The sequence below is a fragment of the Passer montanus genome, unplaced genomic scaffold, assembly GCF_014805655.1.
Source record: "Passer montanus isolate IOZ18808 unplaced genomic scaffold, ASM1480565v1 scaffold9, whole genome shotgun sequence".
In the NCBI taxonomy this organism is placed as follows: domain Eukaryota; kingdom Metazoa; phylum Chordata; class Aves; order Passeriformes; family Passeridae; genus Passer; species Passer montanus.
Window position 1 is genome coordinate 10,421,689 of NW_024374367.1, and position 13,583 is coordinate 10,435,271.

The 13,583-nt window shown below is 43.7% G+C and overlaps 2 protein-coding genes across 3 annotated transcripts in view; both read left to right on the forward strand.

The window, feature by feature from the left end:
- Positions 1 to 2,816, forward strand: part of SYNPR (synaptoporin) — a 101,631-nt gene extending 98,815 nt beyond the window's left edge. For both annotated transcript variants that reach the window (XM_039695463.1, XM_039695464.1), the window contains one exon: positions 963 to 2,816. In XM_039695463.1, the coding sequence (XP_039551397.1) occupies positions 963 to 1,229 (267 nt within the window). In that variant the 3' untranslated portion in view covers positions 1,230 to 2,816. The remainder of the gene's footprint in view (positions 1 to 962) is intronic.
- Positions 2,817 to 7,931: 5,115 nt separating this feature from the next.
- Positions 7,932 to 11,572, forward strand: SNTN (sentan, cilia apical structure protein). Its single transcript, XM_039734398.1, has 4 exons — positions 7,932 to 8,422; positions 9,018 to 9,052; positions 9,796 to 9,935; positions 11,280 to 11,572. The coding sequence occupies exons 1-4, from the start codon at positions 8,217 to 8,219 to the stop codon at positions 11,436 to 11,438; spliced, it is 540 nt and encodes a 179-aa protein (XP_039590332.1). The 5' UTR covers positions 7,932 to 8,216; the 3' UTR covers positions 11,439 to 11,572.
- Positions 11,573 to 13,583: the final 2,011 nt, after the last annotated feature.

Here is a 13,583-nt window from a genome sequence, read left to right on the forward strand (position 1 = left end):
CATCTTTTACCCGTGTATTGACCTAAATTGACTGGTGTAAAGCAGTTAGCTGACATGATTTAATTGGAAGTGCAGTCTTGCTGCAGGGAAAGGCAGGCTGTGACTCACAGCAGCTCTGCCATGCAGCCGCAGCAGGGTGAGTGTGCAGGGTTGGGATGGGGAAAAGGCAAAGTGGCTGTCCAAGTGCATTGGTTGCCCCTCCGCTTTTAAGTTGCTCACTGCAACTCTTTTGCAAAGGTGTCTGTGTGCTCCTTTAGGAGGTAATGTTTGTGCCTTACAGATTCTTCTAAAAATCCACAAAAAAACCCATAAAATTGGAATTCAGCACATTAAAAAAAAATAAACACAAAAAATCCCTCTAGGCCACCTGGCCAATTAAGAGCTCTCTTTTTAATTAGTTTCTTTCAATTTTATCTTTGCACAATTTCTTTAAACTAGATTATGTTTTCAAACAAAAAAAAAATTTTGCTCTAAAAAACTTGACCTTTATTTTGAAAACAAAAAGCAAAGCAGACACCTTGTGAGCTACAGCTAAGGGAGGTGAATTTGTGAATTTGCTCTAAAGCAGAGAAAATTTTCCAGTGGGTTTTGGGAGAATCAGAGAATCATTTAGATTGGGAAAGATCTCTAAGATTATGGAATCCAACCACTAAGCCAGCACTGCCAAGTCCAGCACTAACCATATCCCCTAGTGCCACATCTACCCTTACCCCACAGATAGTGACCCCACCACTTCCCTGGGCCGCCTGTTCCAGTGCTTTACAATAGTTTCAGTGAAGAGATTTTTCCTAATAACCAATCTGAGCCCCCTCTTGCACAACTTGAGGCCGTTTCCTCTTGTCCTAGGGAAGGAGGGGTTGGGAGCAGCTTTGCCTTCCCCTGGGACCTTGTGGGATCCATAACTTTAGGTTGAGCTGTGAGACTGTGGCTGCTGGTGATGAGCTCCTCTTCTTCCCACCCAGGTCTTTGGCTACTTGAACTTTATCCTCTGGGCAGGCAACATTTGGTTTGTGTTTAAGGAGACGGGCTGGCATTCCTCGGGCCAGCGGCACGCTGCGGACACCATGGAGAAGCAGCCCGGTGGCTACAACCAAGGTGGCTACAACCAAGACAGCTATGGGCCAGCTGGTGGCTACAACCAGCCAGGCTCCTATGGCCAGGTGGGTGAATATGGCCAGTCCCAGAGCTATGGGCAGAGCGGGCCAACCTCCTTCGCTAATCAAATTTAGGGTTCACGCCGCGCAAGCTCTTGCATCCCTCGCAAGTAGAGAGTTTAACAGGTCTCAAGTTTCAGTGGCACCAGGTTTTTAAGGGTTCTACATCAATTAATACTACAACACAGTGTTTAATGTCCATTGAAGGTCTAAGCCCACCTCCTTTGGCAGATGGGAGGTGGCCAGTGGGCTGGAGTTGGCCTTTCTTTCCCTGACTAGCCAGACACAGGGGACGTGCTCCTCGCCGGTGACCTGGAGTTGCTGTTGTAGTACTGTAGAGATAACTTTATGGTAGTTTTGTATGTGTTAAGATGGTAGAAGCTTTTTGTAGCCTCAAGTCAGTAGTATTTAATATGCATAATATAATTGAATTTCCTTCTGCATTTTGGTGAAAAACGGAAGTGTTTTACTATGATTTCTACAGATTATTCTGTATATCCATGCATGTAACATTGCACCTAAATTTTCAGAACTGCCTGTCTGTGACTCTTCAGAGAGTTTGTTTTGGTTCTACCTTTTTGTTTCAGAAGATTTTACTATCATTTCAGTTAACTGGGTCATCCATCTGTAATTTAGTGCATGGATAAGCAGTTTCATACTACCAAATGTCTGGACTGTGTAAATGGAACTTCTCGACTTCTGCCACTACATTTTGTTAAATGTCTGTTTAAAAGAAGTATGCATCTTTTATATATTTTGCAGAGTTGAATATATGGCTTACCCAAGTTCTGAATGCTTTGTAACTAAACTGTTTTTCCTTGACATGGCATTCAGTAGTATCTATGGTACCTGACCAATGTTTATTCCATTTAACTCAGCTAAGTATTCCTTCTATAAATCACTATTTCTATGGATGTTTTGTGAATCTTTTAACGTGAGCTGTGGAAAATAAGGACCAAGTAACTGTGTTATATGTTTACAAAGGTATTTATTTAACTAAGATAACAGAGGTGCAGATATCAGTATACAAAATCATGTGGAAACGCCCTGTTGCTTGATACAGCAACATGAAAACCGCACGTATTGTTGTGACCTTACAAAGCATAAATATTCCTTTATGCCCTTTTATGAGAAGAAAACCTTTCTGTCCGTGCTGTTTGAAGATTGTTAGATATCCCTCTGTTAGGTTGCTGCTCTGAGCGCTAGCTTGGTGCTAATGGAGAATGTAACTGGATTGACCAAATAACCCAGGCTCAGAGGAGCTCGTCCTGAGAGAGCCAGAGCCAGACTTGTAGCCTGTTTGGATTCCTCCCTGGGAAATTCAACCCTCCCTCACTGGAGCACATGGGATGCATTGACACAAATGAAAGCCTGAAGCACAATGTACTAATCAAAACTGATCATCTGCATTTCTAGATCAAAGTGTATCAGTATATAATCTTATTGTATGAGCTGTAATGTTGAAAGCATCTTAGCTTAAAACAGCTTAGTCTCTTCTATGATTGTTGTAACCAATTTATGGCTACTCAGTGGATGAATCTATATTGTGATATCTATTTGACCCTAATAAAGTTATTGCATACAATGCATGTTTTCAGAGTATGTTAATATTGAAATGTCACTGCCAAATAATGAAGATAACTATTAAAGAAAAATAACTATTCCTGTGCCTGACCTTATTGGTCATATTCTTACTGTTTTCCAACACTTTAATGGGGATTGTTTTAATGTACAGTGGAGTACAACACTTCTGCAGACACCTGTCATTAAAGGTCAGTATCACAAATTTTTTTAAAAAAATTAAAAGTGTGCAGTTTAATACCTGCCTGCCTCTTTACCTCTCTTTCCACTGTCAGTAGGACTAGCCCAGTATTGTTCTAACTATCCCAGTTCTGAGAGTTGATGAAAAGGTATGTGTTAGTTGTAGAGAAAACAAACTGGAATATCTAAATGTTCTCCTATTCCAATTGAGGGCAAAATACAATTTTCTGGGTTTTAAAAAAATGTTATTTTGGCTCTTGGTTAATTTGTTTGGGGTTTTTTGATTTGCATTATTTTTCGGGGGTTTGGGGTTGTTTGTTTGGGGAGGTGGTTTTTTTGTTTGTTTGGTTGGTTTTGTTCTTTTAAGTTTGGAAAAATGTTAGGTATTGGCAAGTCAGGAGAAAGTGAAATCTGTGTTTGTGGCAAGGGGTGTGATGGGATTTGTGCTCTCCATACCCTCTCCCATATATTCCTGCTTCTCCTCTTGTTTTTGTTGTTGTTATTGTTGTTCTTTTAAATTCCCTTTCTCTTCGTTGATGAGGAATATCCCAAACTAAGCTCCCATATCTAAGCTTCTCCACTCAAAATAGTTTTTGTCAACTAGCTGTCTCTTCATGAACTTTTCCACACAAACCAGCAGGGTCCCAATCCTAAACTTTTCTAGCTAAAGCTGAGGGATGGAAATGAGTTTTGTTTTGACTTATTCCTGCATTTCCGACCAGATGAAATTCTTCTGTAACCATGTGAGCAAGGACTGCAGCTTTCTGGAGTTCACACCCCTGGAGAAAGGGCAGTTTCTGATACAAGGCTTAGAACAGAATTAAGCTTATGCCATATTTTGGATACTATTGGTGTAACTCCAGGTCTAAGGTTTTCTCATGAAGGGCAGAACTGGTGGAAGAGTTAACAAAAAGTTGTGTAAGAGGCACATATTTTCATGGAAGACTTGCCCTTGCTTTACCCAGCTGGCCAGATCTTTACAGGTACCTCAGCTCCTTGCTGCTGTACATGTCAATTGAGCCAGTTGTTACCCTTTGGGGACTGTAATCTTCACTCTGAATGAGGGGGGAAGAAAAAAATCTCTTCATCTATAGCTTCTCAGATTAATGAAGTATGGCAGCAGCAAAAGTGAAAACAAAAGTGATGCATGCACTTGTCTGTGTTATGCAAGAAAATGTATTTGAATGTTTCCTCTGTCTTCCTGTAGATTTGAGTTTTATCACATCCTTGAGTAGTAGCTGAGAAATTGAAAGTTTATTTCAGCTGGGGATGGTGACTGCATAGCCAAGGGTCAAGCAACTTATGAAAAAGACTGTATTTGATATTACCTGGATTTAAGACAAATAGTGAAGTAAACTCGAGCCTCCTTTGTGAAACTGCTGCTGGCAGCCTCGTTGCTTCCCTGCTTCATCATTAGAGTATCTCTGCCAGTTAGTTAAATAACTAGGTCAGCCTGGGAGAGAAAAAACATGTTCCTTGATCTTTGTGCTGTCCCTCCTGTTTTCCCATGTGTTTCTCTTTATAGCCCATTTCTCAGCTACCCAAGTTAGGAGCGTGTTTGCATTTTCAAGTGTGAAGCTATGGGGGAGAGGCAGGTACATCTGGTGAGTGTGGTGGGGAGGGGGAGCACAGGACTTTCTCTCCAGGTGCCTCAGAGGCCGAAGAAGGGGCACATTCACCTGCTGGTTTGAGGTTTGCCCCATTGCTCTTGGCTGGGGAGGGGATTCACTTTGCAGAGCTGGAGCATCAATGCCCTCCATGGGAAGGTGCTGAAGAGGGCAGGGAGGGTAATTCTGGGCACCACTGGCTCTGCAGCCTGCTGCACTTCCTGCCCACCCATCAAGGAGACAAGGATGAGTTCAGGTGCAAACACAGCCCACAGGGTCTGCCCTGGCTAGGTGGGGTTGGGGTTTTTGGTTGTGATGTTTTTTTGATGACCAAGTCTCCTTCAGCGTAGCCATTGAGCTGCACATAACAGAGCCTCAGTGGTGGCTAAGACTTGGAGAAAGTTTGTGGTCTTGTTGCATGAATTCATGTTGCAACTGCCTGACCTGATTAGGTTCATTATTTCTAATCTTTATATGCTCTCAAATTGAAAGAGCAATCCAGGCTGTAGCCCTGAATCAATCTTGGCTGAAACTGTGATGTGCTGATATAAGAGGCAGTGGCATCAACATGCATTGCACCTCCCTGTAGTCTGCTCCTGACAATATCTCCAGAGTTTCACAGTTAACATGACTGACAGATTAAGAACTACTGATTAAAAACTGCCACTGTATTATTTAATCCTTCTTTGAAAAAGTTCTTCTCATTATGCCATATCATGTCACAAGCATTTAGTCCTTTGTCCACTAGTTTTAAGATAGATTTTGAGTCAAAATTCTTTATGTATGTGAATAGATGGTCTACTTAGCTTGTGCTCTCCCTAACTTCAATATTCTTTTTTAGGATTTCTTTTTATTCCCTACTTCTAAACCCAGGAGCTTTTCCTTTTGGAATTCTCTAACATCAGCAATCATTTGTATTTGCTATTAATATATCTGGTGCTGATTATCCCATCATTTGTCAATGACATCTATCGTTATTATGAAGACCTTAGCATTTTAATATGAAATTTCAATAGTTCAGTGGGAAGGCATCCTGTTTGTTGCATTTAGTTCCTGTTCTTACATTTTTATTGTTGTGTCCCACATCAATGAGATTCTAGGTGTTTAAGGATATGGCTGCCTTTCTGAAGTCTAAATGTCTGATAATAAAACATTTCTCAGAGGGAAAATTACTTGGCAATAGTATTTTCAGGATTAAAGATCATCGGGTTCCATCCCCCCTGCCATGGGCAGGGACACCTTCCACCATCCCAGGTTGCTCCAAGCCCTGTCCAACCTGGCTTTGGGCACTTCCAGGGATGGGACAGCCACAGCTTCTCTGGGTGAAGAATTCAAGCTATCACCTGCCTGGCTGCAAGTCAGCAGCTGTTCTGCAGCTGCTGAAGGGTTTGCTGGTGAAATGCAGCCTGAGAGACCAGGAGGTGTGAGTGAGTGTGTCTCCTGTTTCAGGTATTCCCTCCTGCCTGTGTCCCTGGGATCCAGCCCTCCCCTGCCCCGCCCAGGGCCGTCTCTGAGGGAGGCAGGGCTCTGTCACACACACAGAGGTGTGAGTGAGTGTGTCTCCTGTTTCAGGTATTCCCTCCTGCCTGTGTCCCTGGGATCCAGCCCTCCCCTGCCCCGGCCGTCTCTAAGGGAGGCAGGGCTCTGTCACACACACGTTTCACAACATCAGCCTTCTGAAATGCAAAAAGCATTTCCTTAAAAAAGGAGAGGAAAACTCCAGGAAAATACCAAAAGTGAGGCAGAGGCTGTGGCTTTTTGCAGTGTCAATTATTTTAAGTGAACTGCCTGTAAAGATTTTGCAGTTTGAAGTGGCAGGTTGCGTATTTTGCGCAGACAGGATTGTTAACGTGTGAAACATGCTAAAAATTGACCAATAAAGGCACCTGGATATTTCAAACATAAATAGTGTGCACCAAAATAGCTACAGAGCAGATGGCCTGGCTCCACACACACCTTGCTGACCAGAATACTCGAGCAACACACACAGCCAAAATCTCAATCTTCAAAGCTGATCATCTGCAAAGGCAAGGGTTATCCTCATGCTACCCTTTATCTGTCAGGCACAAACGCTCCTGCACACGTTAATTAGTGTATCCTAGAGGGATAATGAACCCCAGGTTTGTCTGAACTTGCTACTACCCCAGCAAAGCAAATCACCTGTTCTAGAGCTGAGGCTCTCAAAAGTCGGTGAGATTAAAACAACTGTGAGCTGAAATGTGATCTACAGTGGAAAGATCCCAAAACACAGAGGGCTGGGTTTGCCAGCCCGCTCGCAGTGCTGCCTGCCAGTGATAAACAGGCAACTGAGTCTGTTTCTCACTCTCATTTTTTACCTTGGACGCTAAGACCAAACATCCCCATTCCACATATTAACCGGGATGTAATGCTTTTCATGCCTCGATGTATGGTTCAACAGATGTGAAAGGGAATTATCACTTCAACGTGATATCAAGACTCTTTTTTTTTTTTTTTTTTAGCTGATGGCAGATTACTAAGCCTGAATTCTTGTTTAATTTTAGTGTGTTAATTGATGGAATAATGAGCATTGATTATATGTGTTTTGGCTTCGTCATTGCAATTACAGGCTCTGTTTTATTCATGAGCCAGTCCTAAAGAATGCACTAGAGATCTAAGACAGCTTAAACCTCTCAGAAAAAGGCTCTGAATTGTTTGAGTAATGACACTCTTAGATGGAAAATTAAAGGTTCTCTTTTCCCATGCTTTTTAAGATAATTAAAATCCAGGAACGGTAAGGTGGTGAACATCCTTATTCATTAGCCTTCAGTAATTTAGCTTCTACTAAATGAGGAAAACATTTTAATTCTCTGGGCCATCTGTTGCAGTCTCCTTTGTGTGTCCCGTTACATAAAGTCTCATCATGGACAGTTTTAACATCAGTATTGTATCCTTTCACCAGCAACGATGAGCTGGATGAGGTGGTTGAAGTCGCCACCTATTAACAGACCACCCTGGAATTAAAGTGGCTGCTTTGTCTTTTAACTTGAAGTTATCCTGTCTAGACACCTCTAGGCAAAGGATCCGCAGAGAGGAGCCCGTGCATGGAGATAGGCAGTGTGACAAGCTGTGTTTTCTAATAGCAATATCCATGCCAATAAATAACAAAGTTCATTGGAGCCCTTCCAGTTCCGCTGATGTGCGACTGCTCTGCCATATGGCTCCGAGCTGCTGGGGAAGCAGCACTCCCTGCTCGGGTGGGAACCACAGCCCAGGCTCCCTCGGGTGCTGCCTTGGAAGGGTTTGGAGGCAGAGCAGGTCTCCTTGCACTGTTATGGGGAAATAGAATAAATATTGGAGTAGGTGTGCTCACCGACGATAAATGCTGGATCAAGAACTAGGAAATGCTTGGATTCCGACTCCGGCAGCAGGAACATCTCACTTTATAGCTTGGGGCAAGTCACATTATCCCACACTGGGAATGTTTCTCATTAAAATTATAATTTGTATAGATGAATGGATGCAACGTCCAAGGTGTTCCTGATGCAAAGTTACATCCCCACAGGTCTAAGAGGATCCAGGTTCCATTATGAGTTGGTTTTGTTTCTGTCAAAATTCCCCTGTAAATTCCAAACCCCAGTACCTGCCAGCCCAGCAGTGCCTTCCAGGGCTGCTGTAGCCCGGTGTATTCCACTGGCTCCAGGATTCCCAGGTAGTGTTTGCATTATTGATAGCCATGGCTACAAGCAGGCTGCTTCCACGGGGCAGAGCTTCCCTGCACCTGCTTGCTGTTACCCCGTTGCCTGGAGATCACAAACAGCCTGGCCTGGAGATGTGTGGCTGCAGAACAAGTGTTCCCAGTGTGAAGCACTACTCGGTCAGTCAGGCAGCTCCTGCTTCCACCAAAAAAGGCCCTCCAGCTGCTGCAGGCATGCCCAAGGGGTAAGTCATCGCTTTGTTATGGCATCTGGGTGATCTGCCATTTGTGCTGAAACTCATTAGCTGGGTGTGTTTGTCTCCATCCCATGCTCTGTAATTAGCTTCTAGCAATTCAGCACAAGGTAAGCAGGTTTTGGGTTTTGATGGAAAGCAGGGGGGTGATCCTCACAATTTCCTGCTGGAAATAAAAGCTATGTGCCTGCTCCAAGCTGAGAGCATTGGTGAGGGGGGGATGGCAGACCCCTCTCTACTTTCCTGGGAATAAGTATAAAACTGAAATCTCTGGGACCTCTTTCACGTTCATGGAGAAGCTACATTAAGTGTGTTGCAATGTCCCTCACTTAAAATTAATAATCTCTTTAGTAACAGCTCCAGGCTACTCACTTAGGTGAGGGATTAGAAGCTGTGTGATGTTCTTGTGCTTCTTGTAGAGGCCATTTTCCTCTCCTCTGTGAAGGAAAGACACTGTCCCTTGGGAAGCCCTGAGTTCCTGGGTGATTAAATAAAACAGAAATGAGCAAGCTCATTCATGGAGAAATTCAATACCCAACACAATTTACCAAGTGATAATTGTGCCTCTCTGCTTTCTCACCACCAGTGTGCCCATAGCCAAGCAGCTGGCATCAATAAAAGGTAAGGGGAGCCCTTCATTGCCCCTTTGGGGTTCAGGTCCTTCACAGCCCACGTGCAGAAAGTTCTGGCAGTGTCACAGGGCTTGCAGAGGCCGTGCAGATCCTCAGCTGGTGCAAGTCAAGAGGGTCTCATGGGTCCCTGTGCCTTGTACAGTCCTGTGTTGTCACATCTCCTCTTGTGCTTGCCTTTTCATAAAAAAATCACAGCATAAACCACCTGTGTTACCTCTGCTAGCAGAGGCTTGGGAGCAAACAAGTGGAGGATGAATCCTGCCCAGATCCCAAGTTTGCCATAACGCTGAATGAAGTGCAGCACTGATGCTCAGACACGGATGTTCCTGTGCAGCCAGGATCCAAATGAGCCATGTTTTCCCTGGTGCAGGTCTCTGGGAGTCCAAATGCATCCAGGAGATGGTCACCATGGTCTGTCCCCATGGTGTGGCAGGTCCTTGCTGGGTGCCCAGGTCAGGATGGGCCAGATGGGTCTCACAGCCCTGGCTCTGAGGGGAAGCTCCCTTCAGGGTGTGATTGCATGGGATATGAGGCATGTTGCTGGCCCATTCCAAATAAAATCTGGGCCAGATCCTTTGTGGGTATAAACAGTTTCAGTCTCATTAACTTTAATGAAACTACACAGATTTCCACCCACCCAGGATGGTTTTAACAGAATCCTTTCAATTATATCTCAAAAGTATCTCAAAAGCCTTTTTTTTTTTTTTTTGGATAAACTTTTCCTCCCTCCAGCTCTAAGAAAAGGCTCAGACCTTGAAAAGGCTTTTGCTACAGCAGCTTTGGTGTATAACAACTATGCTGACCCTGAGAGCAAGCTCAGTAAATCTGAAACCAAGAGCATACTGCAATCCCAGTTCTGGCATTTCATACAGGTGAGGGGTCTGCTGGGTGGGTGGCACTGGGACAGCCCTGGCTGGGCACTTTGGGTGCAGGAATGGCAGATCAGGCTCTCTCCTGCAGCTTGGCAAGCATCAGTCCATGGGGTAATAATCCCAAATGAGACTTTAGGGGTTGGTACAAACATTTTGTGACTTAGCTGCTTTATGTTGAGCCTGTGTTTAAAGCAGGGCCAAAGGAATCAACAAACCATGGCTGATTCCTGCTTGAATTTGTTCAAAGAAAACAGGGCAATTGCAAAAGAAACACCAACCAACCAAATTAAAACTCTTGGATGATGACAAAAAGCTGGTTTTATGAGAAGAAACTCATGGCTTTTAATGAGGTGTTTGGTGGTTTGCTGGGAGCCACCCTGTGCTGCAGAGCTGGGCTCACTGCAGTCACTGGTGGGGTTCCTGGGAGAGGGGCAGAAAGCCCTCACCCACCTGGCTGGGTGTGGTGAAAAACCATCACAGCAGTAATTGTGGCTGTAAACTTCCTGCAGGCTTTTTTCCCCTCCCTAAATTAAAAAAAAAAAAAAAAAATCAAGTGGTAGGAAAAGCTATGTAGGACTAATAAAAAAGAGCTCAAATAAGTAAATGAGAGGGGTAATACCTTTACTCCCAAAAATAACAAAATCACATTTCTGATTAGGGAGGGAAAATGGGCACCAAATTAGAAACTAGGCACCTTATTGAAAAAGAATTTAAAATATTACTGGAAACAATTAAGCTTGGGATTCTGAGATGGTTGGGAAATGACTAAGCTAAGAAACTACCCTGGAACTGTAGCAAGGCTTTTTCATTAGGAAATATAAATAATAGATATGTTACAGAATTTTAATAATCCATTCCAACAGGAATGCCCAAAGGATCCAAGAGTAGCAGTATTAAAATTGTGCCTGTAAAATCAACAGTTTCTGAGACCTTCACAATATGTATTTGTATATATTTCAATATTAAATTTAAGAGGGTTGGTTGGTTGTTTCCTCCTCCCAGTTTTATCAAGATATAGGACTCCCATTTTTATTTAACAGTTACCAGCTGTATTGTCAGATTTTCAGTCATAATTAGGTGTCTTTTGGACATAAAGATGTATTCTGGATTCTTACAGAAACTTTGAGGACTGGTTGTTCTCCTTTCTGACTGCAATAATATTTCTGTTTGAGTTTCTTTGGATACCTTTTGAAAAACTAATATGAATGTTGACATAACAACCTGAATGGGAAAATAAAAAATACATTAATATTTACATAAGTAGATGTCTTTTTTTTTTCCTAAGGATGCAATGAGAAAGGAACTTCATGCTTTTTTTTTTTTTTCATTTAAAATCCTCCATAGGGCCAAGAAAACAAACCAAAATACCAGGAAATCATTTCTTCCTTGGATGAGGAGTCAGAGAACAAAATTAATTTTGAAGATTTCATGATCTTGTTAGTCAGTCTCACTCTAATGTCTGACCTGCTGCAGGAGATCAAAAATGTGAAAACCACAAAATGATCTGTGATTTTAAGGAAGAAATGTCCTGGCACCATATGATGAAAACATGAGTGGGGCGCACACAGAGATCCCACTGTGTGCTGGATACCCTCAGCTCGTCCCTTTTAAATGGAATAAAGTTGTGTCCAAACCTGGCTGAACTTCCTCCTCTCTGGAAACACTCCATGACCCAGGTGCTCAGGGGTTTGTGTGCTCTGCATTCGTGCTTTGGAGGGTGAGTGGCTGGCTCCTGCTGGGCCCAAGACCAGTTAGCAGCTGGGGGCAACCCCCAGCCCAGTTTAGTGCCAGGGAATGCAGCCCAGGCTCTCCCAGACCTCTCCATCCTCTCCCTGTGAACATGATGGAGAGACAGCTGCCAAAATGTGCAGCTTCCCTGGGGAAGGGCTGCCCAGCTCCCCCGGCTCTCCCAGTCCCCCCAGGGGGCTTCAGCCCTGAGCAGGGGCTGCCAGTGATGGGTTTCACAGTGGGCAATGACCACAAAGCTGTTCCTGCCTTAGCTAAACATTGATTTTAGCCTGTGTGGTTTCCACCCCACCGTTAACCCTGCTGAAGGGAACATTTTTTTTTTACTTTTACTTCCTCCTCCAGCTGCTCTCTTCCTTTACAGATCACAATGGAAGGAATTCCAAGTCCAGCACTGGCAGGGCATCTCTGGCAGTGCTGTGCTTGTATGGCCAGGGGAATGACCCAAGCATGCCAGCCAGCTGGATCTGCTGCTCCATGGAAATGTGGCAAGCAGAAACCATACAAGAGATGATCCAGACCTGGGATGGTGGGAAAAAAGGGTGGCCAGTGAATTGTTTGTTTTGGAACTGAGGGATATTGGTTAGGGCCAGAGCCTCAGTATTAAATGTTCATCATCCTAATATTTGGTTTGATTCCTACCTACAAAGTCCTGGCTCAGAGCCAATATTTATCCCACTGTGACATCCCTGTGGGACACAAAAAGCAGTCTCATGCCCCAGGAACAAACAGCCAGCCCCTGTAAGGATTTAATAAGAATCTACCAAGATGAATGAGCCAGCAAAATGTTACAGCCTTTTAAATTTTTTCTTCTTCCTTGGCTGGAATGTGGAAGACAAGAATGATTTAGCTTTGATGCATGAATTTTTAACAGGAAGGGATCAAACCCTCTAGTGTTAAAAGAGGGAAATTAATGCCTGCTGAGTAATGAGATTTAACTCTTTGACATTAAAAGGCTCTTAGTGTTTTCAGGGGCTAAGAGGATGTTTTGTGATGGATTTTGATGTGAAGGAAAGACTACAGTAGAAAACCAGCAGCCAATTGTTTGGAGAAGGAATGTCCCTGTGCAGTGTGGGATGGAGCTGAAAGAAGAAAAGCAAAAGGATGTGGTGGGTTTTGAAATGAAGCTCAGCAGGTAAGGTGCTGGGTCTGGACCTCAGCCAGGACAGGCCTGGTCTGGAGGCCAAACATTCACAACTGGGGCTACTACAATAAAACCTCTGATTAGCAAAGGCCCTGCTGTGATGGTGGGTTGCAGGAACAGGCAGCATCCAGCCTGTGGCAAGAAGTGACAAAGCCAGCACAAAGTGTTTCCTCTGTTCTGTCTCTTTGGCTGCTCAGGGAATGCTCAGGATGTCCCTCCAGGGCATCCCCCTGCTAGGGACTGGTGTCAGTGCTGGGAGGATGATGCTCCCATGGGGTCCCATCAGGCCTCCCAGGGGTGGGATCACAGTTTAACCCTGATTCTGTGTCCCTGGTGCTACTTTCCCTGTCCCCTTGTTTTTTGGCCAGGTAGATTTGTGAAAGCCTAAAATATCAGCTGATGCTCCTTTTCTGGGGTAGGAAGCTGGACTGAATGTGAGTCTCTGGGCAGGTTTCCCATTACTCAGGCAAAGAAAACACAGCACAGCCTTGAAAAGATTGTTTGGGAGCCACTGGTGATGCTGGAAGAATAAATTTCCTAATATCTCTCTCACAAAAAAAAAAAAAAAAATGAAAGGAAAAAATATTGTGAAGCCAATTAAGAAAAAAAAGTTCTTTGAAATTGCTAAGGCTCTAACAGAGTTTTTGTTGTTGCTGAAATGTTTCTAGATCTTGCATAACTTGAATTAATGACTTAAGAGCCTTTTATCAGCCTTATTCACTCTGTCATCTCATCATGTGCAAACCCTTTTTATCCCA